The 25,826-nt window shown below is 43.2% G+C and overlaps 1 protein-coding gene across 2 annotated transcripts in view; it reads right to left on the reverse strand.

Moving 5' to 3' along the window:
* Positions 1-1,791: 1,791 nt before the first annotated feature.
* PDE6D (phosphodiesterase 6D) overlaps positions 1,792-25,826 on the reverse strand; it is a 39,066-nt gene continuing 15,031 nt past the window's right edge. The window contains exons 2-5 of one of the 2 annotated variants that reach the window (XM_075418162.1): positions 10,614-10,702; positions 5,763-5,888; positions 4,799-4,904; positions 1,809-2,411 (exon numbers count right to left, since the gene is read on the reverse strand). In XM_075418162.1, the coding sequence (XP_075274277.1) occupies positions 2,330-2,411; positions 4,799-4,904; positions 5,763-5,888; positions 10,614-10,702 (403 nt within the window). In that variant the 3' untranslated portion in view covers positions 1,809-2,329. Of the gene's footprint in view, positions 2,412-4,798; positions 4,905-5,762; positions 5,889-10,613; positions 10,703-25,826 lie in introns of both variants that reach the window. The other variant, XM_075418163.1, reaches the window with a different exon arrangement.

Raw genomic sequence — 25,826 nt, forward strand, 5'->3', positions numbered from 1 at the left:
CCCGGCCCCTGCTCCCCCGCGGGTTTGCCCCGTCGGTGCTTTAAGGGAGGCTGCGCCCCGCACTGGGGGCACTGGGAGCTGCCGGCTGTTCTCCGCGCCGCCGCGTGAGGGCGGCAGTGACCCGCCGCTGGGCCGGCCCGCTCCAACTGGGCGAACCGGGGCAGGGAAGGGTCTCCGGAGGGTCCTCCGAGCCCCCTCGGGAGCCGTGTCCCCCCAGGGCAGCTCACCCCGCCGGCTGGGTGGCCGCCCGACCCCCCGCAGGGCGGGCCCTCCTAGCCCGTACCGATCACGGGGTGCGAGGTCCAGAGCTCGGGGTGCCGTGAAGGATAACAGGGATCCGGGTCGGGCTCGGCGGGGCCGGGAGCGTCCCCCCGCCGCGGGGCGGCAGCTCGGGGTGGCGGGGGCAGAGAACCCTGCTCCCCGGCCGCAGAGCGTCTGTCCCGGGACAGAGGGACCCGCTGGCGAGAGCCTTCACCTGTCACCGTGTCCCTCTTCGGCTGCGTTTTGTGTGGCCTCGGCTGGAGACGGCCGCACGGCCGGGTGCCGGGCACGCCGGGTGGGGAAGGCGGTGTGGGGCGATGTCTCCGTGCAGAGCCTGGCCTAGGACGGGTGACGCGGCTGAGGAGGCTTCGCTGTGAGGCCAGCCGGCTGGCGTCCGTCAGCCTGGAGAAGAGAGGGCTGCGAGGGGACCTTATAAATGCTTACAAATATCTCAAGGGTGGGTGTCAGCAGGACGGGGCCAAACACTTTTCAGTGGTGCCCAGCGACAGGACAAGGGGCAACAGGCACAAACTGAAGCACAGGAAGTTCCGTCTGAACATGAGGAGGAACTTCTGCCCTCTGAGGGTGACGGAGCCCTGGAACAGGCTGCCCAGGGAGGCTGTGGAGTCTCCTTCTCTGGAGATATTCAAGCCCCGCCTGGACAAGGTCCTGTGCAGCCTGCTGTAGGTGACCCTGCTTAGGCAGGGGGGTTGGACTGGGTGACCCACAGGTCCCTTCCAACCCTGAACATTCTGTGATTCTGTGACACGGCTGCTGCAGTGGGTAAAGCTCTTCTCATAGGGACTAACACTCCAAATTCACCTAAAAAAAACGTACGATAGCAGCTCCCTCCCGTACGGACCCACTGGCTGCATGCAGGATCTGAAATGACGCGTTTCATCTCCCTGCGTCTCTCCTGCCTATCCCAGCCCCAGCCACAGGACAGGCTGACCACCGCGTCAGGCGCTCGGAAAGCTGCCCTCGGTGGAGATGCCCGCTTCCCAGGACTCACATGTGCCAGAGCTGATATAAACACCCAGGGGAAAGAGCAGCGGCAGGGCTCGGCAGCCTGTCGTAGCAAAGCTGCCGCCGTGCATCGTTACAGCCACACACACCGGGGAGTCGTTGGTGCCGGCAGCCGCAGGCCCAGCTGCGCCTCAGGGAGCTCGGCCCAGCACAGGGCGGATGCCGGCAGGCTCAGGGGAACACAGGTTTTCCAAAGGGGTTTGAGTGTCCCCGGGAATGTAGAAAAGCAGAACGGCACGCAGCGCTGCTCGGGAAACTGGTGACTGGGCAAATAGGACAAACTGCCCCAAGGGATTAACGGACAGGAATGAGGCCAAGGAGAAACCCTGGTCAGAGCAGTCAGGAAACCTCTCCTGCGTGGTCAGCTGGAGGCAGAGAGATTCAACCAGGATACGGGGGCCGTGGAAGCCCTGCTCTCCTGCTGGCCTGAGGGACAGGAGTTCGTATCCACTGTGAGGCAATTTTACAACAGAAAGGAAAACGCACAGACCTAACATTTCTTCCCTTCTTTGGACGGTAGGAATGTTTTAATTGAGAAATTTGTTTTAATTACATTAGGCGATATCACAGTCTATTTTACAAGTTCGGGTTAAGAGGATGTGTGGACCAGTTACACAGAAATCCAGTGAAAGGATAAAAACCTACAACATGAGAAAAATGGAAAGGTTAACTTAATCACCCCAAAATGAAAGGTGTTGCGAGTTTGGTGTGAGTGGAAACAGGAAATCAGAGCAGGATCCAGAGAAGTACAAAGGATGAGACTAACATAATTTACAGTATCGGTTCTGCGTGACCGTCGTCTGCCCGTGTTCAGAGACAGCCTCTGTTCCCCAGTGCGTCGCTGAGCAGCTGGTCCTGCCTCTGAAGGTCTGGTCTGGTCTTGTCAGAGGAGAAAGCAAAATAACTGATGGGCAAATCACAACCCAGGCTGAGCTGGTCCCCAGGGTCACCGCCTACAGGAGTGTCTTCCACTGGATAGTCGGGGGGTTCTGCACCAAGAACTGTACGGAGGAAAACTAAAACAGCTCCAAAAAGCCCCGTCTCAAACGTAGAAAAGTCTCACTCTGGAAGTGCTTACGAGAAGATCATCATCATAGAATTTGGTTTCTATAATAACATTACCACTGTGGGAGGAAAAGAGGGAAAGAAGACATGTTAGCAGAGTGCCTGAACAGTAGAAAACGACTGCTCCTCTCCATGCTCTCACAAGCCTGGGCTGGCGTCTCAACCCCTGCAGCACAAGCGGTGCTTCGGAGCCACACGCAGTGAGCACCGTCCCCCGATCTGGGGGCGCCGGGGCTGAAGGGTCTCCACCGCATCCCTCTGTGGAGCAGCTCCCCCACCCCTCCCCTACCCCCCTTTCTGGGCTCTGTACCACGCAGGCTGCAGAGTGCTTGCAAACAGCAAACTTCTGCTACCGCTACTGCTAAAAATAAACCAGCAGTCCCAGAACCTTCAGGCCTCTCTCTCTTGCAGTGAGCTGTGAAAACCGATGGGAATTCTTTTTTTATTCCCCATCTCTGTCCTCTAGTGCTGAGCAAGCTACTTCAACCAACTGAACATGTCATTTCCCTCAAGAAGTGCTTAAATGCAAATGCACAAGCATATTTTATACAAACTGCCACGGGAGTGTAGATTTGGGTGTGACGAACGCTCGGACAATTTGAGTTGCTGACTTTGAGATTTTGATAGACAAGAGTAAGAACTTTGGAGCCACTACCACACTGGGACACCGGAGCAGCGTGATCTGATCAGGGCTAAACCCGGCTCTTGAAAATCAAAGCAGCAGTTCCATCTCCACTGCAACACTGGCAAAGCTCAACCTGGCAAGAACGTAAGGTTTTTGCTGTGGTGTGAACTTGTGGCTTGAACTGCAATGTCAGGGCATGTTCTCAGTCTGATACTCAGTCATGCTGGAAATCCTTTGCGCAGAGTGCCTTGGCTAGCACCAAATGCCACATCTCCATTCTCTCCTGCTATGGAAACACCAAGACAAACATGAGGTCTTTGCGAATATCAGAAAGTGAGGAGCTCTTCAAGTCTTGGCAGCTGAAAAAAGCTGTTTTCTTTGGGCCACAAAAAACTTTTGGACTTCTTTGGGCTGGTGATTCTACTGAAAAGCCTCAAGAATGACTTTAGAACACCTCTGTGAATAGGAGAGAGATCTGGGCTGCCCACAACAGGTGGACAGACTCCAGGGAAAGAAAGGGACACTGGAAAATCTTCCAGGTCACTTGAGAACTGGACTCTCACAAGTACCAGTCCTGAAAATGCCTTGATTTCCCGAGATGGTCAAAACCGACTTGTCAGATGTCTTTGTTTCTTTGATTCCCAAATCTGGCTCCTCCTGTACTGAGTGGAAGCCACCACCTCTGGGAGCCGAGGACCGGTGTAGCACCTACGAGGTTCTGAGCGGATTGTGCCAGGGAGCACTGTTTGGTCACGGACGCTCTCTTCTGAGTCCGCTCTCTCTTTGAAGCGTGCTGTGAATAGAAATCAGTGGTGGTAGTTCCCATCCCGGTGCCTTCTCTACGTGACTGGCTTTCCTCCAGACAGCGAGCGAGAGGGAAAATGCTGGAGGGGAAGGTCTTCCAGAAGACACAGTGACCTTGCGGTGAGACTGGCCGCCTCTTGTTGGCAGGAGGATTCCCACAGCCTTCTGTCTCTGCTGGCAACGCGCTCCTCGTGCTTGCCAGCACCCATCTAGCACTGCAGGGAGGGTGGCTTTTTGTCAGGGATTACGGCTTCCTGGGGGCCTCCCTCAAGGAGCCTTTTCCGTCGTCCCCTCAAAGCTTCTGCCTTGCTGCCCACACTCAGAGCGATGCCCAGCACGCATTATTCTGACACAAGTCCTAGGGATTGCTGACCCACTCAGAAGTCAATGTGCAAACAGCGGCCAGGAGTAGACGTTTCTGACGCAGGTGTGTGAATCCCATTGCAGGTGACTGCAAAATGACTGTTTCCTACCTGTGAAGGGTATTTTATCCCCAGATACAACTCCATATGACTAAACGCAGAGTTTATAATCCAGTATGAAAGCCACAAAGCTTGGCAAAATGGCACAGTGATGACACAAATGCTAGACCACCTCCCATAGGTCATCTACTGCATGAAGAGCAACCACCTTAGACAAGAGTCAGTGATCAACAGTTGGATTTGAAAATGGCACAAACATCTCTTTTTTTTCCTCCGGATGTAAGGGGTATTAAGCTGCAAAGCATTTTAAAATCTTTTCACGGCTCACCTTTCAAAAAACTAAGCAACTCTAATAAAGGATCAGTTCCACTTCCTCCAAACTTTTATTGCTGTATTAATGCAGATTGGACCTATGGGAAAGAAGGTAATGAGGCTGGCTTAGCCCCTTTAATCTCTCAACAGCCAACAGTAGTGAGGGTGATTCAGAGTTGGTAGCAGCTCCCTCTCTTCATTCCCACTGTGGCCCCCAAGGAAATGCCACAGGCTGCTTTTTTTTTTTGCCTGCTCTCCGATTCTGTAAGCCCAAGGCACTCACGTTAAAACGTTAGCTGGCATCATCTGTGATTCAGGTGCTGCCTCTATCAAGGACTGCCAAGTGTTTGTGGAGTTAGGAATCACAAAACCGAATTCAAAGAACCATTCTGCAAAGTAAAAAGAAGATCCAGAGGCGTTTGAAAGAAGATAAAATCCACAAATGGCCCTTTTGCTTTTCACCTGACAGGCTGGGGAACTCCCTAAACTGTCCTGCTGTGCTGCCAACATTTCACATTTAAATTACTTTGTACGGCTTAAATTGCACTGAACCCTGCCCTCCTCTTAAAGCAGATACTCCCTTTCTAAACTAGCTGATGGTAAGGATAAAGGCACACCACTTCCTTAGCATTCAGTGGAAATTTCATCACACCTAATTGGGAACAGGGAAACCACACTCCCCCTCTTGCAGACATCCCCCGGACCCAGTGAGACTAAGTGTACAACTGGTTGCCCAAAAGACAAGGAGCTCAATGCTTTATCTCCCCCTCCTCCACCCCAGATTAAGAGTAATACTGCAGTGAGGGAGATCAGATGTGCAGCTATGGAGTCACGAGGAGGACAGTCGGTGGCACTGCTGTAACCAAGGAAAACCAGGGGCTCCTTCAGTCCGGCCTCCAGTCGGGTGGTGGCCAGCACTCCCCAGTGCTTCAGTGCTTCTGGGGAAGATGGGTGAATCCCCGCAATGGGTGACTCTCAAACAACTTGCTTCCTCGCCACAGGCAGCCTGCGGTGGATTTATGCCCCGAAGCACGATTACCCAGATTTTTCGCTTACATAATGAAGTGTTAATACACTTATGAAATGCTATCCCTAATACTGTGGCCCATTAGTCCTGACGAGTGCTTCAGTGCTACTCTGAAAAATTAAAATCACCACGTTCAACCCATTTTAGTTTCTCTAATCCCCACCGTGCTGGGGGTCGCTCCCTGCGCTGCAGCGGGACTGCACATAGGGCAGACACATACCTTCTAGACACTGCCCTCTGAAATACACTTTCTGTTCCAGTCGGAATTTTTCCATTTGTTCTGCTGAGGAAAAGTTTAACTCCCGAGACACTGCTTTGCATTTCAGGATTTTTTTAGGAACTCGAGCTGTGAAACAGATAGAAAAGTATTATTGGGACACAATAAAACAAACTCAGCTGCTTCAGGTGCTATTATAATATACTTTGAAATATTGATCAGTGCTAATACAAGACCATAGCAGTGGGAGAAATGCAAACACAAAGGACTTTTTGTTTTTACATTTGCAGGAGGGAACTCCAAGGTGCAAACAGGTTAACTGCCTTGCTCAGAGCCAGGAATGAAACTTGTGATAGAACCAAGGATACAACACTGATCTCTCAGACTCCTGGTTCTCAGCTGTTCATGAATTCTTCAGAATTCTTCAAGTCAAAATATGAGATGCAACTTAAATTTTTGCTTTAGGAAGCGTGCTGAAGATCACAAGCAGCCGAAGGGCTGCTTAGTACACCCAGCGTGTTAGCCCTTCTCGCTTTGCCCCTTTCAGACTGCGCATCCCCAGCAAACCACAACCGGCTGTTCCTCAGCCCAGCACTGGTTCAGCCATCTCACACAGCTCTGGGAAGTCATCCTGTAAAAGCATACAAAATGTCTGTTCCCCAAACATTGAGGCCCACAGAGGCAGTAAAGTCAGTACCAAACTACAGAGTTTAAGAGAGAGCAATCTGGCAACCCAAGGTATTGGCTCTTGCTGCCACCAACAGCAAGTGGCACACTGTACCTGGTGGATATTTCATAAGGCTTTTTTTAGGGTGGAGGAGTAAGAGAAGGGACAGTGTGGGAGCATTGATTAATATGCTGAAAGGTCCTAATCAGGAGAATACTGGGGGGAGTCAATATACTAAAAATCTCCCACGCCTGTCATGCTTCAGTGGTGTGATTGTACATAATCCTTCCTGTGTATTAGAAAATGTTTCATGTAAATTTATTAGAAATAAAGAGGAGAGGGAATACAGCTGGCATGTGCTTTGTGAGCCAAACTCTTCCTAAATGGAAAGTGTATCAAAAGGTCCACGAGCAGACAGCAGGCTGCTGTTTAATAAAAGGAAGAGTCTACCAAACCCCAGGCAAATCCATCTAACGTAGAACAGTTTAACGGAGTGGGACCTTGATATGAAACCAATCTTGAGAGATGAAGGGTTAGGGAATGTAAGCTACTGTCCTATCCCATGGAGAAGTACACAGCCCACTGTTTGTTTAAAAAGAAAAAAAAAATGTAAAAAAGAAAGTTAAAAGTGTAAGGGAAGAGTTTTAAATGTAAAAGCTCTCTAATTATTTTTAGTCTTTTTTTTTCAACATAGAAATCTACATGGCACCATCCATTACTGCCCTCACAAGTACAGACTACAGCCTGTTGTGAATAAACATCCCTTTGCAGTTAAGCGTAAAATGACTTCTTAAAACTATTCTGCAATTTAGTAATTATATTTCTTTCATCCCCAAGACAGACTGCTGAGAATGTTTGCTTTAATATTGTCAAACTACAAAATAAGAGGTTACTTTTAATAAAAGCAGGACTACGTAGTCTTTAAACCCCTGATCTAAGAGACTTAAAATTATATTTATACTATGAAGTAGAAAATTTTAATTGAAATTATTTATTTTAAACTCATTTTACTCTTTTACCTCTTTTCTTCCATGAAAAAAATAGAAGAGAAAAAAGTTTGATTCTCATCAGTTAGGACCAGTCTAAAACATGCTGAAATGCAGGTAAGCATAGACTTTCTCCTAAATTTAGTACTACTTTTTGTTAACTTGAGGATAACCTATACCTGCACATTTATTTAAGCACTTATACAGCTAACATATATTTAGTCAGATACTTAATTCTGATTCGATTAGAAAGTGATGAATGACACATTTTTTATTAACTCAGCAAGTCATTTTGGGTCCAACCACGTTTAGTTACAAACTGAAAAGCAATTAAAATATCTGTATCATTATGTTTTCATACAGTTTAATAAAGCTACCATAAATATTTGGGACACGTAAGAAAGAAAGAAAGCTGTCTTAGCCAAATTTATTTTATTTTTTAAACTATATATTTTATTAGATAATGAAAGGATTATATTTATTTCCTGAATGAAAGCTGGCTGTGGTGACTGGGAAAAACCCTGGGCATTCTACAAGCGGCAGACCTCAGCAGCCTACTCCACACTTTGCTTATATATTGGAAGAAACAAAATGTTACAGATTTGCCTCTCCCATATTGCCTCCCAGTTTTGAATGCACTGTCACTGAATTGAGCTAACTGGGTACATGGAAAAGCTTCTGCTGTCAAAAGCTGGTTTAGATGGGTAATTCCAGTTTCAGGTGCTCAGGCAGTGATTTTCACTACTTTCAGCAGTTTAATGTTAAGCCTTTGGTAGCAATCCAATACAACATTAATATTATTTTTATTTAATCTAAGTGGTAATAGTAAGTTTAGGTATTAATAAAGTATTATGATTTGAAACTTAAGAGCTCATTTTTTAAAGAAACCTATACTTAAATAGAAGCCCTGTTTAAAGGAAATACATTTTATTCACTCTGCTATATATCTGATTCTTTGTTTGCTATGTCTAGACCATGATTTGCCCTCAGTAGCCACAGAACACACACACACAAGTACTGCATGATGACTTTGAGACACACGTGGCCTTCATTTTAAAACAATTATTCTGACTGTTTGCCCTCACTGTTCCTGTTGCAGGACTGTACCAGAATCACATTTCCTCACACCATCTTTTAATTCATAGTCAGATTATCCTCCTTTGTTGGATACCTCTCCCCTTTCTTAGCCTATTTATTGACAATAATCTATCCATCTCAGCCTTCTTTTCTTGCTAAGCCATACAAGAATGGCTTTTTTCCTCTCTTCTCCTAAGGAAGACCATCGTCCCATCCGTAATCTTTTCGGTGGTTTCTCCCAATAGCTCTTCTCTGCCCCTGCTCCAGTTTGCAGTCATCCGTCCTCTAGACAGATGACTGAACTGCACACCAGATAAGTTCTTAACAATTCCTTGTACAACGGGCATTAATCTCATGCCAGAATATGCTTTAATTAATTCCCCAAGCTCCTCCGATGGAGGTGAGGGTTCCTGCTCTATGTGTGAGGAAAATCTGAGACGCGGTGAGGTGATATGATTTGCCAAAGTGAGAAAGATGGCAGGAGGGATGCGGGGCTACACAACTAACCCTCACGAGACACAGCTCCAGCTGTCCGCTCCACCCCAAAGCACACCCTTCTGCAGTTTGCATTGACCCAAGGCAGCGCAACAGGCTGTTGAGACAGAGCGGAGAGGATTCAAAGACCAGTCATGCATCCAAGCAGAAGCTTTTGCAGCATGAAATCTGGGAAAACTGGGAATATTCCTGGCTGATTTGCTTCGGCTTTCTAAAGTCTGACTCCTCATTTCTCCTGGGTCTCCTGTTACACAGACATTTCAACAAGGCACAGCATCACTACCCGCAGTTTAAGAAATATAGTATTAAACTGATGAATGACTACATTTCTTTTGAAAGTTGTATTTCAATTGCTGGAACGTTTTTCTTTAATATAGGTATCTTGTGTGATAGGCATGAGTAAATATCTATTAAGGCCTATCGGCAGAACTGTTTGTTGTTAGTGCCAGTATGAGAACGGGAGTACACGTTCTGAACTGAAGGAGACAAAGCTTGGAAATGCTCTTGGTCATCACTGAGGCACAGCTTTGCTTTCCTCTAGCTCTGACCTGCACCCTCGGCTCCTGGCATCACCCCCCTTTTAAGCTGAGACAACCTACTGGTCCTGTTAATGAGCTCTTGTCATAAAGCAGATGAATCTTGACTGGGGACCAAATGAGGAGAAGGCAACTTATTTCTCTTGTGCCTTCAGCTGGCTTAGAAGCCAGTATATGCTGGAAGACTACTGGACTCACAGCGGTTTTGTCACAGATCCTCTGTATGCTCTCTGGGCACAGGAGGATCTTTATATGCTGGTTGCCTCCTTCAGACACAACAGGTTTTCTAATCTATGGGAGAGGTTAAGACCTGGTAGTGATGGGCAGACTCAGCCCTTGATGTTTAACCAAAAATACATGAATGTCACCAGCATAATTAATTGATCAAGTTCAGTCCACTTACTGGAGACCAGCTATGGTACTCACATAACAGAAGAGACTTCAAAATTAATTCAGTGAGGTCAAACTCCTCACAGAGCCAAAGCAAAGCTCTTGGCAAGGGATGTTACCAATCACCGAGCTTTGTCACAAATGGGGAAGAGCAAGGGGAAGTGAAGTCTTCTGCTACTCAGCGAGGGCAGAACTGGAAGGACAACAGGCCTTCCTAGGAATGGTAGAGGGAGAGCAGAGCAAAGCAAATGTGCCATGTAAGCATTTTAAAGCAGAGGTCAAATTTAGTGCAGGAGAATATTAGACAGTTGTGGCCAGGAAAGGTAATAACTGTGTATGCTGCTTCCCCACTGGTTCTCCATTTGCCCTCTACCTTGACTAAACCCTGTTGCTATACTGAGAAAAGTCAATATATTTTTACACTTTTAATTTTGGAACAAACACAACCTAGCAAAGGTTGGCCACTCATCCCTCACCCAGCTGAGCTCCCTGCTTAGCACTGTTTAACTCCTCCCCTTTGCCAGCCACTGATCCACTCTCACCCTTCTCCATGTGTCCCCAGGTTGTTGTGGTGGAAGCCTCTGAAGGTGTGAAGTCACAGCCAGGACATCTGTCCTTCAAAGCAGGGGTACGCTCGCAGCTCTGGTGACCTAGTCGTGCAGCACCACCCAGCCCCAAAATGCACAGTAAGACCACACAGTACCTTCATGCTCCACTCCAGGTACAGACAGATCTTCTGTTCCTTGCCAGAGGACTTTTCCTGTTTCTGCATCCCGAAGGTTCATCCAATTTCTGATTGGGAAGCAATTAAGGAAAAAATGCTGTGCCTAGTATTCTTTGCTAAGTCCTAAAATAGGCTACTCCAGCTGAGTTTCAATCGTTTTCCGATTCTCAGGAGACCAAGGAAAAGAAACACTTTTTCCCAGCAAATGAATGAGCAAACCAACCCTTGACCAGAATGAATGCAACAAGAGTTGTACAGTCACAGATTTAGTTTTCACTTTAGACTGAAGCTTGTTAACCTCATTTATCATTTTACACTGCTTCTAAAGGATAAAGGCAATGTCACTGTGCTGCAGCAAAGCAAGAACATGGTTAACAATAACAGATAATTCTACACAAACAATTGCTGTTCTCCAGCATTTGAAAAATGCTGGAAAAAGAAGTGCTTCCCATATAGCATTAGAAAAAGAATAACACCTGATCAATCTTGTTTTCCTAATTTACAGAATATTAGGATCAAGGGTTGTTCTATTGCTGTTGACCTGGTAACTGCCACTCATGGGAATTCTTCAGCTGCTGAGTGCTAAGCAAAGAGAGATACTCTCTTTTCACTCTCAACAAGTGAGGCTGTGCCAGCTTTCAAACAGCCCAGATCAGTGAATTAGTCATTAAAGTTATAGGCAAATATGAAATACTCACATTTTCAAAGGGACAATTAATAATGATTTTAAGGACACCTTTGAAAAATCTCTCCCATAACATAACTCAGACACTGACACAGGAGGACAAGGAGCCTGCACACCTGCCCGGTGCCATTTTGAACAGGGACACAGCTGTCAGCGAGCCCGAGGCACCGCAGCAGCCTCCTGCTCCGCTCTCAGGGTGGCTCTCAGGAGTCACCGGCGTACACAGAAGCAGCCTAAATAGAGCAGGATCTCTGAGATAGGACCATGCAAGCCAACACCTTTCCAGGTGTTTCCTTTCGCTGGTTTATGGCAGTGCAACCCTTCATACTCAGTGCTTCCTAGACAAGATACTGGAAACTATTTGGGAGAAGGGGAGAGACCAACTGCTCAAGGAACTGACTGGGGAGGTAGAGTAACATCAGAAGGACAATATGGACCTTGACGTAGGTATAAACAGGAGCTGTCAGAGATATGCACAGTGAACTCATCCTCTAACATATGCAGTCTCCAGGCAGACTCAGATAAACTTGTCACATCGATCAATTTTTCTCCAGAGCTCCAGGGAAGAAACAGATGCTTTAGCAAATTTTGCATTACAGGGTTACATCTGTTTTAAAATTGCGTGTGTGGAGCAGGGAAGGGAAGATGGCTGCTTCAGCACAGATGTGAGGAGCCTTTCCCTTCCTGAAGGCTAGCCAGATTTTCCACGTCCCACTGAAAGGGCAAGGGGGAGGAGAAAGGTGGGAATGCATGCGCAGGGTCTGTTTATGCAGGCATGGCCTTACAGCTTCCAAAACTTAGCAACAACTTGGAGCATGGGAAGAGGGAGTGCAGGGCAGCCTGCTCAAGTCCTTCTAGACTTGTTCTATAACCCGCAATATCTACCACTTGTTATGGGATTAAGGCAGGAGGGAAAGGGGGAGAAAACAGAAAGCATCATCCATGGAGGGCCCCATATGCCACCTCCATATCCTGGCAGAAAGCTGAAAAGTGGAGATTTCTCCCCAGCTAGCAAACCAAGGGACACAGGGGCTGCAGGCAGGCGAGTCAGAGAGAGAAAATGAGCAGGAGCACAGCAAGAAGAACCTGCAGGAGGGCTGGGCACTTCATGTGGTGCTGGCTGGAAAATTCAAAATCCCCAGCCAATACAACCCACAGGATGGAACTGCCCCAACCGTAATTAAAAATGTCAAAAAAATTCCAACATTTTTCGATACATCTTCCCACAGACAAACATAGAAACTAGCCAGGGTGAAGCTATTTGCATAGAAAGCAGTGTGCAATCTATCAAACGCCATGTACGAGGGAAAAATAACAAATGAGACAATCTGAGCATCTCACTGACAAATTCATTTATCTTCACAATACCCTGCAATGCAAACACTCTTGACTATTAGCTGTACAGTAATCCAGTAAATTGGGCACTTGATTATCAAAAACCTGTATTACGTTTAAAAAAATGATCCCCTTTAGAAGCATTTACTTGCTACTTGTTCACTACCAATATCAGTGGGAATTATGAGCTCACAGGTGCGGCCACAGGCTGTGTCATCCCAAACTAAGAAGCATACAAGGACCTCTGAACCGGAGCTGAAACACTAACCAGAAGAGCAAACCCAGCACTGCACAGGAACTGATCCAGCTTTCCAAGTGCTACACCAGTACTCTAAGGGACTATCGTGCTTTTTCCCTGCCATGCCTTGCCTTGCCTTCCTGTCCCTCTTCCCTTATCAATTTTTGGAGTACTCAGAAACCACATTTACCATTTTCAGACGTATTACTTCAGAATTGCACTTCAAAGAGTATCTGTAGCCTCACGGCTTAATTATTATCCTTACTTGAAATATATAGAGTGATAGTGACCTACTATTTCTGGTGAGAAAAAAAACTACTGTAGACTACTGACCTCTGTCACTTCTCTCTACAAGGATTTATCTCTCAGTCAAGTCCAAGAGAGATGATACAAGTTACATTGCCATGCTGAACAATGCTAGATATGTCAACATTTGGAGTGTTAGACCTCTACGAAGTGCTATCAGACTTTATTCTATATTGATGTTCCACTGTAAGAGTAAATCCATACAGGACAGCCTGCTTCATGCTTTGTATTCCAACTGCCAAATTAAAGTTGAATAAATAAAAAGCTCAACACTGTATCCCTACTGATGAGAGCACACAGGTCAGCAACGCATGCCAGTTTCCAGAAAGTATCTTGTATTTAAACAATTGGACATTGCTAACCCATTTAAATTCCATATCAAATGAATAAACATTTAGGGTCAGCGTAGCCAAGGCTTTCTGGCCTAGACAGATGCATGTGCAGGTTCAGGACATGCTTTCCCAACTTCTGCAAGTTAAAAAATGAAATCAACCTGCTATTCAGAGTGTATACACAGAGTTAAAAATACGTAGATCCAGATATATTTTAAGAGATCAGAATACTCTCGCCAGTTCACACATTTTTCTCAGTAAACAAGCATTATTAAAAGGGAAGAACGAATAAGCAAATCTTAAAAGTGCACACACACAATCCTCTTCTATTGGAAAAAGCACTTCATGTTCCAGAGAGTAATACTTTTAAAAATTGTTTAAAAAGAAACAGGCATCTAAAACAATTTCCTAAATCAAAATCGAGACAATTTATAAAACTTAACTGTAATGGAGTTAAAAAAGGCAAAACCCATTGTAAGTGATTTTTTGGCAAGGGAACACCTGACAAGGCAGCAGCTGTACTGCTTACCTAGTTAGCAGCTTATCATATTATTTCTGTCATCTTGGATAGAAAGGCTGGTACTACGGCATACCCCAGAGTGAAGAAAATGGAGATCTTGAACCAAACCCACACACACTGTTATCTTCTAATGTGTTTAATTGGTTTAAGATTCTTCCACCCCAGCATGAGAGATATTGTTACTAAAAATAAAAACTGCTCCATCTTCTGAGCAGCAGTGGAGACCTGCAGGCAGGATGAAGAGCGCATTTTAAGTATTTTTGGAAAAGAGAAAGTAAATTACTATAGGTTTAACACAATTACTCTTTTTGAAGGGGCTAATGTCAAGCCACCTGGCAGGGGTAGCTAAGGAGAGTAAAGTAGCAAGCCAGGCAGTTACAGTTCTGTGAAGTTAATATCTATGAAAAAAAGGAAGAACAATAGTATATTCCTAATTCAGCTTCTCAGTCTAAAATCACAAGAACACTCTTACACCGTTAAATTTTCATTCTCCTGAATTTTGGGGTTTTTTTGTAGGGAACAATGTCTGATTTAAGACTCCATAGATCAAATACTCTTCAATCCTGAACACAAGGAAGGATTAGGTAGAACAGCAGAAGGAAGGGTGTACTGTTGATCTATTTATATTCCACCACCCATTGGGTCAGCAAAGTCTTACATGAAAGCTTTGTAGTAGTTGGAATTCGACTTGCTGTATATACATGACATGAATTAGCTTCCTCACAGGCCTACTTTGCTTTACCTGATGAAGGGATGTAGTTTTGCATTTCTAAATCCAAGTTTTGTTGTCTTGAATAACTCTGATCTCAGAAGAGAAATTGTTTCTTTATTGTATCTGTCATAGAGATCACATCATTCAAACAAATCAAAACATACATACCATTGCAAAAGATTCCTATGTATTGCCACACTGATAATTAAGAATAACCTTAAAGGAAGAGAATGAATAAAAACAAAATTAATCATTATGTTAGTATGGAGTTAAAGAAGTTCTGCCCCAATCTCCCTGATTATTCGTATGTTGCAATGTTTAGCACTTCCTGAGTGTCTCAAAGGCTGCAGCAAACAGCAGGTGTCATTTCTTCCATTAAAATGGTCCATTTTTCATTTTATTTCTTGCTGTCTACAACCTTAGGAACTGCTGCACTCTTGTCTTTCACAATAAAAGCCAGCCTAATGTTCATAAACACTCCTGGAAGGGAAGGTCTTTCATCATCTTTGCCAATTTTTTTTTTTTTTTTGTATATGAAATCCAACATCAAGAACAGTTTACTACATGCCAGGTGCAAACAGGATCTCAGCAATCATGTGTTAATAAGAATTGTCCTATGGGATAAATGACAGAGAGAGGGTGAGGAAGGTGGAGCTGAAAGCCCCGAACAATTCAGATTTACATCTCTGCTGCAGACTCAGAAAAGCTTCTGATCTGGGCTACCCAACTTTCACTCCTGATTTTACATTGTCTGTCATGAAAGGCAGACACAACCAGGCACTCAGGACATGGGTGAGCATGTTCTTTACAGAATGTTACAGGTAAGTAAAGATCAACTTTTAGGGATTATATTTTTATCAGACATATTTTCCCGGAAGAATATTTGCATCTCCGTTGTTTCAATCCAGTCAGAAGAGTAAGGACCAAAATAAGTTACGCAAAATAAGTGCTACACTACAGGATTATGAAGTAGACCACCCAAACAGCCTTATGCTTCTACTCTTCTCATGCCATTTGTCCTCTAATCTTTGCAATCTCTAATCTCACTTTTTATTACAACTCCCAAATCCCTCCTCCATAGAACACTTAATCGTGTGCTTAAATTTAAGCACAGGCATTCTGCTGAATCAGGTCCCTGAGTTCACTCTGTTTGCACTCAAGAGAAATGCTGCTGTCTTTGGTGTTTAATAAACCAGAAGTACATGTTGGCAGTGTGTTAAAAGGAGTCTTTCCTCCTAGCCTAAGGCTGAAATTCAGTGCAAAATCATATCTGAAGAAACTGAATGAGCGCCCATCCTTTCTGTCTAGTAATAGAAGTACCAAAACAAACACACAAACTGGAAACAATTCCTCAAACATTATTGGAGCCTTTGGGTATAGCACTGTCAACTTCTGCTTTCAGACAGCAGTATGCTGTCTTGGGTTCCAGATTAGTCAGAAAGCGTGCTATGACAGCTCTTACAGGAGCCAGTATATTTTAAAACTCTACTATTATAAACCAACTTTCCTGGAGTGATGCAGAAGATATGGGTTACTGTGCTTCTCCAAATGATGGGAGGTGCTGGGGACTGAAAAGGTGCTCTATTAAATACTCAAATGGAAGGAAGCCAATTATCCCTTCAAAGCACTCCTGACACTCCTGTACTCACTGTAAAAAGAGCCTGCTTTTAAAGTCTCCTGCACAGAACAAACTGCTGTGCAACAGAAGCCAGGGAGATCCAGAGATTAATGTGAAACACATGACAAAATGCAGCAAAAATCCTCAGCAACCAACAAAGTAATTTCACAGCAAATTATGTAATCAGAGGGATATATTTAACACCTATAGCATCATAGCAAAAAAATTAACACAATATCATATACTTGTATACTTTGTACTTCCCTTTTCACTTTCTGCCTTACATCTTTGCTTGCAGATGCCGTCTATATGAATCTTGTATCACCACAACATATCTTCATCTAACATCTATCATACAGTCCTGGATTAAGCTGTTCTTGACCCACACTTGGAAAGACAGTCACACGTCACTGAATACCATGTCAACCTTACCTTAATTGTAACAGAAAATTATGCTAATAGGGCAGAAGTTAATATTGCAACATATATTATATTAAGCAGACCTCAGATCATTTCAGCTATACAGTAAGGTTGGTCTTGTTAAGCTACAGTATTCATTGCTATGTGTCACATTCTCCCTGCACCTTGGGTAACCATTTTGAAGCTGAGCTATGTTCCTACCATGAAAGTGTTTCCTGCTTGAACCTTGTAATATGTATTATCTTAGTAGGGCTCACGTTGAGGCTCACTGCAAAAGTCTACAACAAAAATGCAGCATAGGTCAATCCACAGTCAGATCAGCTGCAAAGAGATGTTAATCAAACTACAGAAATACAGAAGCTGTTTAACTCTGCATACTTTGGAAATGCAGTAAAACCATGTCCAATATTTGCCTATTAAAATTGTACGCAGGCCATGCAGCTTAATATCTGTGCCTTTCAAACAGTTCAAGTTGAAGAATACAATTATTATTCACTGTTTTCATCAAAATGAACAATTAACATACATCTCTACTCCACAGCATCCTAGTGATGTCACGTAGCAGAGTAAGGCAGAGTTTGCTTTCGGTTACTTTATGTTTAATTTTCACTCTTGTCAATTTACTGTCTGAAAATATTCATAGTGAAATCTCTCCAAATCTTAAATATTTAAATCAGAACAGGTGACACCCGTAGTAGGCTTAACAAAAGCAGGTACTTGTGCAAAACCAGTGAAGATGGAGAGCTCCTACACTCTGGGAAGAGAAGTGTCCAGTACGGGCAGGCAGGGTGGGAGAATGTGTTTTGTTCCTTCAGTCATACACAGCAATATTGCAAACTAAGCCAGGCTTCCATTTCACAGACTTTTCCTCTCTTCCTCAAACCAAAGGAGTAAGAAACAAATGGATGTACATTTTGAAGGAAAGTGTTACAGACCTACTGAGATGAAGCTAAGGGTGATCAGGAGTGAAAAAAGTAAAAAAAGAATAAATTGCAGTGGTTTGCAAACAGCTGAACTAGGGACTGATGTAGACACTCTTGTTTCAAGATTTACCTCTCTGTCCAGATGAGTTTAGTCTTGTAGAAGCCTAACCCTCTTACAAATTCCAGCAATTTTTGTCACTGCTGAGTGACAGGAACCAATTTAGGCATTTGCAAGCAACCTTTGATGAAAAACAACAGTATGTGACATTCCCCAGCAGTTCCTGCCTGCAGTAGATAAGAAGTCTACCTTGTTACCCCAATGTACCAGCAAAGGCCACGTAGACAATGCGTCCAGAGCGTGTGCTAGGCACTTTTCTAGGAACGATGCTCAACCTAAAAAGAATAACCACTTCTAAGCTCCCAAAAAAACCACCTAAGATTCAAGATCCCTAACAATGAAAGTTGAGGCAAAAAACAAAATACACTTGTGGTACATAGAATACAATGTTGTTTAAAGTGGGAATAAGCTCCAAATCAAATCTACACACGCAAATTGCCAGCTTATGGTTCAGGTTCTCCTGTCAGAGGGAGCAAGCTGCTTGCTAGGCCAGATCTGTCGAAGTGCTTTGTTTGCTACTATTAGAAACGTGTTTTGCTTTCTCTAGAAACAGATGTGAAAATGGTTCCTAGAACCAGGTAACAGTACCAAAATAAAAGCAAACTGAAGCAATGTAGTGGGTTTATGCTGCTTTCTCCTACCTGTTTTTTAGGCTTTTCTTTGGCTTGTCTGAATAGGCTTGACAGAATTCCTTTATACCAATGCCTCAGCAGGAAAAACAACGTGCTATCACATCTGCAGATTGCTTTACATCCTAGGTAGTAAAACAATCAATAACTTAGAAAAACTCATCATTGCTTGTGGGACCATCTCAGAAGCATGAACTGCACAAAGAAAATTATTTTCTCTTTTCCAGTGCGGTAACACTCAACTCCTCCCCATCTTCCCTGCATTTCAAATGGATCTCAAAAATTAGCATGTTAGGAAAGCTTGAGCTCATGCTAAGAACCCTTTGAATATTAACATAATTAATGGCATCAGTAATACTCTGAGTTTGCAGAAACAGCAGGTGAATCAATGGAAATGATGTATTAATCCGAGAAAAGAATATGACCTTTAAAATCCACAGGGCTTTATCAGAACACAGTTGTAAAGTGGGTTGCTTGTAGCTCAGTGGAAAGAACAAAACAATGTAACTAAGCAGAAAGCTAATAGAGACACCACGTACACAAGGGAAACTAAAAAGACAATGAAACATAAAATACTGGGACCTGCTTACAGAAGATGCCTCACCTGTGTCAAAAGGAGAGGCAGCTGGCAGGACAGCTCGAGAAGCCACTCCAAGAAACACTATGATGAGGGAGAGGCAATTAAAAGAACATTCCCGCAATTCAAATCTGGTTGCACAGAGATTTTTTATCCAGAATACTTAAGGTAAATGCTTTACACCCCATACAATTTGGAGTAAGTTTGCCCACTTTTTAATTTTAGCACAGCAAACAATTTTCTCTCCTGTAAGTGAATGCTGAAAGTGATTCAGCAACTGAAACAACTTCATTTCGTCTTAAATACTTCAGAACATTCAATCATCCCAACACAGCTGAACTGTTATGATAATATTTCAAGGTTCTCAGCAATAAGTGAACTAGAATGAGTTCCATGCAAATAATCTATCAAGGGGTTCTGGTGAATAACTTCATTTTCATAGATGAGGTTGTAACCAGAAGCTCTCAGAGGAATTTACCTCCCTGTAAATCATTATTGTTCTTTACAAAGCTGAAATGCAGGATGTCACGACAGTCCTACAACGAAATTAGCTTTAATGGAATGAAGTATTTTGAACTTTGATATGACTTTTTATTTTATATCATTATTCAGTTGTTTTAAAATAGGCGTTATATTGGCTTGCTTGTAAAAGAAAGCTTGGCTTGATTTCATGTCATTTTTGCAACACTGTACGAGTGGATTTTTTTTCACATGTCTGAAAGGATCTTCACACTTCCCCATACTGACAGGGCACAGACCTGAGCAGAGGAACAAAGACTTCTTTGACCAAATTTTTAAATGGAATAAACATGCCTGCTTAGCTGGCGTTTTCATGTAGTTTCACCTGAATGACCTGTAGCCCTGTGTGAAGAGTGGGGAAAAAAAAAACTTCAAAGGCTTTAAAAAGGCAGTTTTATACAGCACTGTTTGTGGCCGGTCGATGCCTTTGTTCCTTGAAGGCCTTCGCAATAATTTCTCTATTGAGCGAAGTGATGTTTATTGAAAATGGCATGGCTGAGCATCAGCAGGTTCCCCTGCTGTTCGGTTTATCTATCCTCTGAACTCTAAGCAACACCTCGGTCTGAAAGTGTCCCCCTGGTAAAATAAGCAACTGACAACACAAAAGCCTAGATGACTTCTAACTGCCTGTACTTATGTGGTGACTATGTGCTTTTTCCTCCCATTAACATTTAACTTTTTTTCCCTTCACCTCACATCTCTTCTTACACAGCTCTCTAGCACATCAGCCTACTGAGCTCCAAAGACTACTTCCAATAATCCATAGATTTATCAGATCCACGTATTTTAGAAGAATATGTAATTTACTGGAGGTATTAATATATCATGTACTTCTAAGAACAGATCTGCAGATTGGAAACTGATAGGAGATGGGGCTTTGGCATGAACTCATTCACTGCACCAGCAGTTTGCACAGCTCCACACCGTCACTATCATCTACCTTGGGGTACCCCAGACAGGAGACGAATCCTGTAATTTAACTAGAAAGACAGGACGTCCCACTGAATATACATTAAACTACAGTTCAGTGACTAATAACTTAAACAATTCCTAGTACTATGTTGTGCTTCAAAAACTTCAACTAATGTTCTCAAAGTAGCTTTTTAGTAACTGCATACTCTAGAGACAGAAATAAGCATGAAGACTTGCCCACAGCCACACAACGAATCAGTAAAAGAGGAAAGACATTTCAGGTGTTTGGCTTCGAGTCTCGTGCTTCTACAGACAATACGGCCTCTCTGCTTAGACAGTCAGGGACTGTGCTCGCTGGCTAACGGAAACTCTGACTCCAACTTGGAGTGACTCTGCATAGCACAGATTGCTGCAATCATGCTACGGAGCGGGTGCCAGTGGTTCCCTTCACTCCATGTTTTTCTTGGTTTTGGTGGTTTCTCATTCACCCTAACTAGAAAGCAGGGTGGTTCTGAATCACTGCCAAGCATTACTAATGGAAGTGGGGGGCAGGAAGGAAATAAAGATGACTGGTTGCAGAATTAGAAGTACTTTTTAGTGTCTAAAAAGACATATTAAAGCGGGACAAAAAATAGATGTATTAGCTCTGCCTATAGAAGCAAAATGCTTCTAGCTAGAAAAATGAGTAAACCTCTGAAACTTATCAATAATATTATTAGTCATTAAGACAACTTAAAACCACCAGAAATATAAAATAGGAGAGTCATGGGGGGAAGTACCGCATTTGTTCCTTCCTTGGTTCATTCTAACTCAGAGTTCCCATGAAAACGCTTAATTTCCTTTTTCTTTTTTAACACTGGACACTGAAGCATATTGTGAGCTCAAAGTGCTTCAACAAAGTCCATATATGGGTCATACTTAATTTCACAGGTTGCTTCTTTGTTCATTTAAGACAAGTAGTCAGCTAAGTTAAAAAATCTGCCCCACTCTAAAAATTAGAGATGCCCCTGATACGTAGTTTCTAACAAGCTTTTATATACAAGGCTTCCTTCCACAAAATTCCATTAGGTATAAAAGGGAGCCCAATGAATGAGTGGAAACACACCACTCTTTCATGTATTCAAATTGTGCTCAAAATTGCCAGCTCTGGGAACTGTAGCAATAATTTTGCAAAACGTAGTCAGCAGATAGTCTGAAAGGACAAAGTCTTAGGCCAAATGCTATGGCTGTTCATTGCTTGGCAGGGATAGGCAGGCACCATTTTGTACAAAGTGACCATCCATTTTGTGCAGAATGACATTACTGACTCAAGGACTCTTAACTGAACCACTGTAAACATATTTTGTTCGAGTCCAAACAGCCTGACACCACCATCACTACATCAGCACTCTCAGCATCAGACTCCTTCAACACAAGCAGATAGTGGTGAGCCATTAGTTTAAACATCAGAGAAAATGTCAAGTCTTGAAACTGGCTGGTTAAAATACTAAAAATAAACTCACCGTGCTAGGCAGAGTTGTGCTTCCAAAATGAATCCCACCCGCCCCGCCCTATTACAAGGATCCATGAATGATCCACGTTGAGATATTCCCTTACACTGTTTGGTAACAGAACTGTATTTTGGGACCAGCTGTTTCCAGATCCAAAGAAGCTTCCCAGAGTTGGATTGCAAGCAGGCAGCCCCTATGGGGAAGTGCCCACCCTGTTGCATTTTGCCTTGTTTCCTTTTTTCATTGCATTCTTTCAGAATCTGTTGGGATCAGGGCAGAACGTGGTCTGAGCAGTCCTGGAATAAAAAACTTCTGGAAAAAAAGCAGTAAGTTCCAGCAGCTTTTTCTAACTTAACTTTGCTTGAAAAGGTTTCCAGTAGTTCCAGCCTCACCAGATCCAGCCGGGAATAGGCAAGAATTCATTTTTTCACTCATAGTTGTATTGTTTTTATGCATTCTATTAACACATACAGTCTAACATTTTAGTGGGAAATCTTTCAAATCTTAGATATCTACCTGTAGTTGAACTCCTAAACATCAGGCTGCCATTTTTGCTTTCACAAAATCCCATGCGAAACTTTTATATTTGTATAGATGAATCTCCGCTGTTTGTGAAGGACGTCTGAACGTACCCGGCTCCACACAGGCCAATTATCAGGAGAAACAGCAGACCTGTCAGCAAAGATGCACACTGTGACTGCACAGCTGGCACCCAGATGGAGATCATCAGCCTGGACGGGTCTGGCAGCCCCTACCCAGAACAACTCCGGTGGTTTAGCACTGCACACCTCAGCACCATAGGCCAGGAATGCAGGCTAATGATGATGAGACAGGTTTGCGCGCAGCCAGCCCAGATCTAGCAGACCTTCAAGTGTTCAAGCTCCCGACTGAGCCTCACCTGTGAGGTTTTGAGCTCCTCCACACTTTTGGGAGCCACTGCCCTTGTCTGCTAGCTCTCTCTACCACAGGAATAACTTCTTCTACAAAATATTGGTTACTTAGTTTTACAAGCAGGTAAAACAACATTTCAGGAAAGAAGGCAGATGTACTTACAAAAGCCTCAAATGAGCTTGTTAGATATCCAGCAAAATGGTAACTGAAGCTGACTTAAAGTTAGAAGAAACAAGCTTGTGGGGAAGCCAGTTTGTGTGAAGTGCATTTTAGTTCAACAAAGATGAGCTGCTTGGCTTCCTAACACTTGTTCTATTTATTCCTCTACTACAATCTTCTCAGTGTGGCGTCTTTAACGAGGAGATCACAACATCTTCTATACTGGCCAGGGAGATTAAGCAACATACACACACACAACAAGAAAGCAAGAGTCTTTGCGATTTAACTCAGAATCTATGCTGGTTTGCCATAAAGATTTGACATTTAAATGACTGAATAATGTTAATCTTCCACTAATATTAGACTGTTGTTATGAGTAGGTATTACAGGATAAAACCAAACCACTTCCTTTTGAAAACATATTTCTTTATCACTATATAAAAGATGTCTGCTGATTTTCCCTAGGGCATCTTATGTTCCTGGGAGACTTGAATTTAATGGTGGGTTTCCCCATGCCTAGCTGGCACTTAGACCACAAGGTAGGGAACAAGACGTTTGTTTTCCATTTTCATAAAGCTCAGTAAACACACTATTCCCTACCAGAATGTCAACTGATACACAATCAGAGCAAAGTCCATCTATTTTTGAACTGACCAGTAATAGATTTTGTAGTATTTCTTTATAAGATTCATTGGTATAACAAGGATCCCAAGAACATAATGGAAGTAATTAACCTCTCATTTCTATGTTCACATTCTTAAGAGGCTGCTTTAGGGTGAGAAACAGGAAGGGAGAAAAGAAGATCACAGTTGAAACAAAAAGAGAATTTATCTCCTGTCAGTAGTCTGGCCATACTACAAAGCAGGTACATATAGCAGCAATAAATTAAGAGGTTTTTTTAACAGAAAAATTAACCAACAATCTTAGCTAGAACTGCATAGCTGAATGCTCAGATGTGTGGCATCCGAACAGCCTTTCATTTAAATAAGTCTGCTTTAATTGCTTATTTTCTATCTTTTTCCATTGTAAGACAAACGAAGATGCTATTGAGGATGCATCTCCCCCGAAGAGGCAATCAGAACATGAGCCTGCAATTACAGTAACATTTTGCATAAAGGCTTCCTTACATTTATTAATCCAATAGAGCTCTAAAGTCAAAACGCACTATTGTACAGTGCTGCTATCCCAAACACTGCAAAAATTCTTCTGGATTCTTTGTGCCTGTAGTCCAAGCAGCTCAACTGGGCTTGCTCGCTTTAGAGAACCTCTATTTGTTCCATTTCCAAGGATGAAAATGGCATGGTATGGCATGGTATGGTAGCATCATTGAATGTCTAGCAGTCTAACACCATCTGGTTCTTCATGCTACCATCCTTCGGACTGCTGCCCATGTAGTTCAGCACCACGTAGTTCACGCATAAAGGATGCACGTACTACCTGGACATCTATGTTTGCAAAGCCTCCTATTACTCATTCCTGTACTGTCATAAATTAACATTAAGCAGGTGATTAGAGTGCTCACAAAAGAAACAGTCCTGCTAGCTCGGTTACCTCTCTCAGACGGATACTGTTTACTCAAGAATTTTACTGTAGTCTCTCCTGGTGAAAAATATTCCGCCCAGAAGAAACATATATTCCATCATTTAGTGGAATCCTTTTTCTCGGTCTTCATTAAAAACACCCAAACAAACCAAAAACTTGTAGCAGTTGCAGACCCACAAATTCTGCAAAATAAGGGGGAGATACATGTGAGTCCTCCTAGACTGAACTGTATGCCCCTTAATTATCCTTTGGAGAAACACTGTTCTGTGGAGAACTGTCAGTAAGAGAAGTAAGCTGCCTTCCATGAAAATGTTCTCACACAGATGCATGTGCTAATAGAAGCGAGAAAGAAACAGGTTATTTGCCACAGAAGCAGCCATCTCCCTCCTCTGTACCAAAGTACCCCTGCTGACATAGAGCAGAGAAAAGGAGAACACAGTAACATGTGAGATAGTGGAAATCTGCATAGCAAAATCAGCAGTTGTCTGCAACAGTTTATTCCCAGTATTCTTTTCAGTTGAATTAAACAACTTGGCCATTCAAACTCTAAATCATTAAAAAGAGCTAATTCCAAGACCAAGTATCTTTACAATCCTACTTCAGTTCCATGATGAAAAAGGTGCAGCAAGTACGCCAAGTGACAGACTCATGTAATTTGTCAACCTAAAGGAGACAGGTCTTAAAAACAGAACACTTTTTTTTTTTAACCCTAGTTGACTTAGCTACGCTTTAAGTCTGAAACCCTCTTAGTTTCCAGGATAACTGTTACCCAGTGCTACCTATAAATTTAAGATCAAGTTTTATACTTAGTCTTTATTCAAGGTATCACTGGGAATATTGCTTCCTGTTAATTTTTTTGTCTAATACAGCAAATTAATTCATCCCATTAAAATGATAAGACAAGGATTCTATTTGTTGGAGCTATAACTAAAACAATAAAGCCTTTACAAGAAGAAATGCTTCCACCTACGAAGAAAAATAACCAGTCTTGAAAGCAATCTGAGGCTTCCCGCAGAACTCCTGAGATTCCAGAGTTCCTTAAATGTAAATTCCAGAATTTGACAGCTTGAACAGTAAGGTTATTCTGTATCACCTGTTTTAAATAAAGCTTTCTTCAGTCATCCTCTTTGGACTAAAATTAAAGCACTTCTTCAGATCTGCAAGAAAAACTAGATCACATATGCATATCTGCAAAGACTATTGGGATACTTTTTCTTCTGAAGTTCAGCACTATGTCCACAAACATTTGTGTAGCTGATAAAAACT

Source organism: Opisthocomus hoazin, chromosome 4 (genome assembly GCF_030867145.1).
Source record: "Opisthocomus hoazin isolate bOpiHoa1 chromosome 4, bOpiHoa1.hap1, whole genome shotgun sequence".
In the NCBI taxonomy this organism is placed as follows: domain Eukaryota; kingdom Metazoa; phylum Chordata; class Aves; order Opisthocomiformes; family Opisthocomidae; genus Opisthocomus; species Opisthocomus hoazin.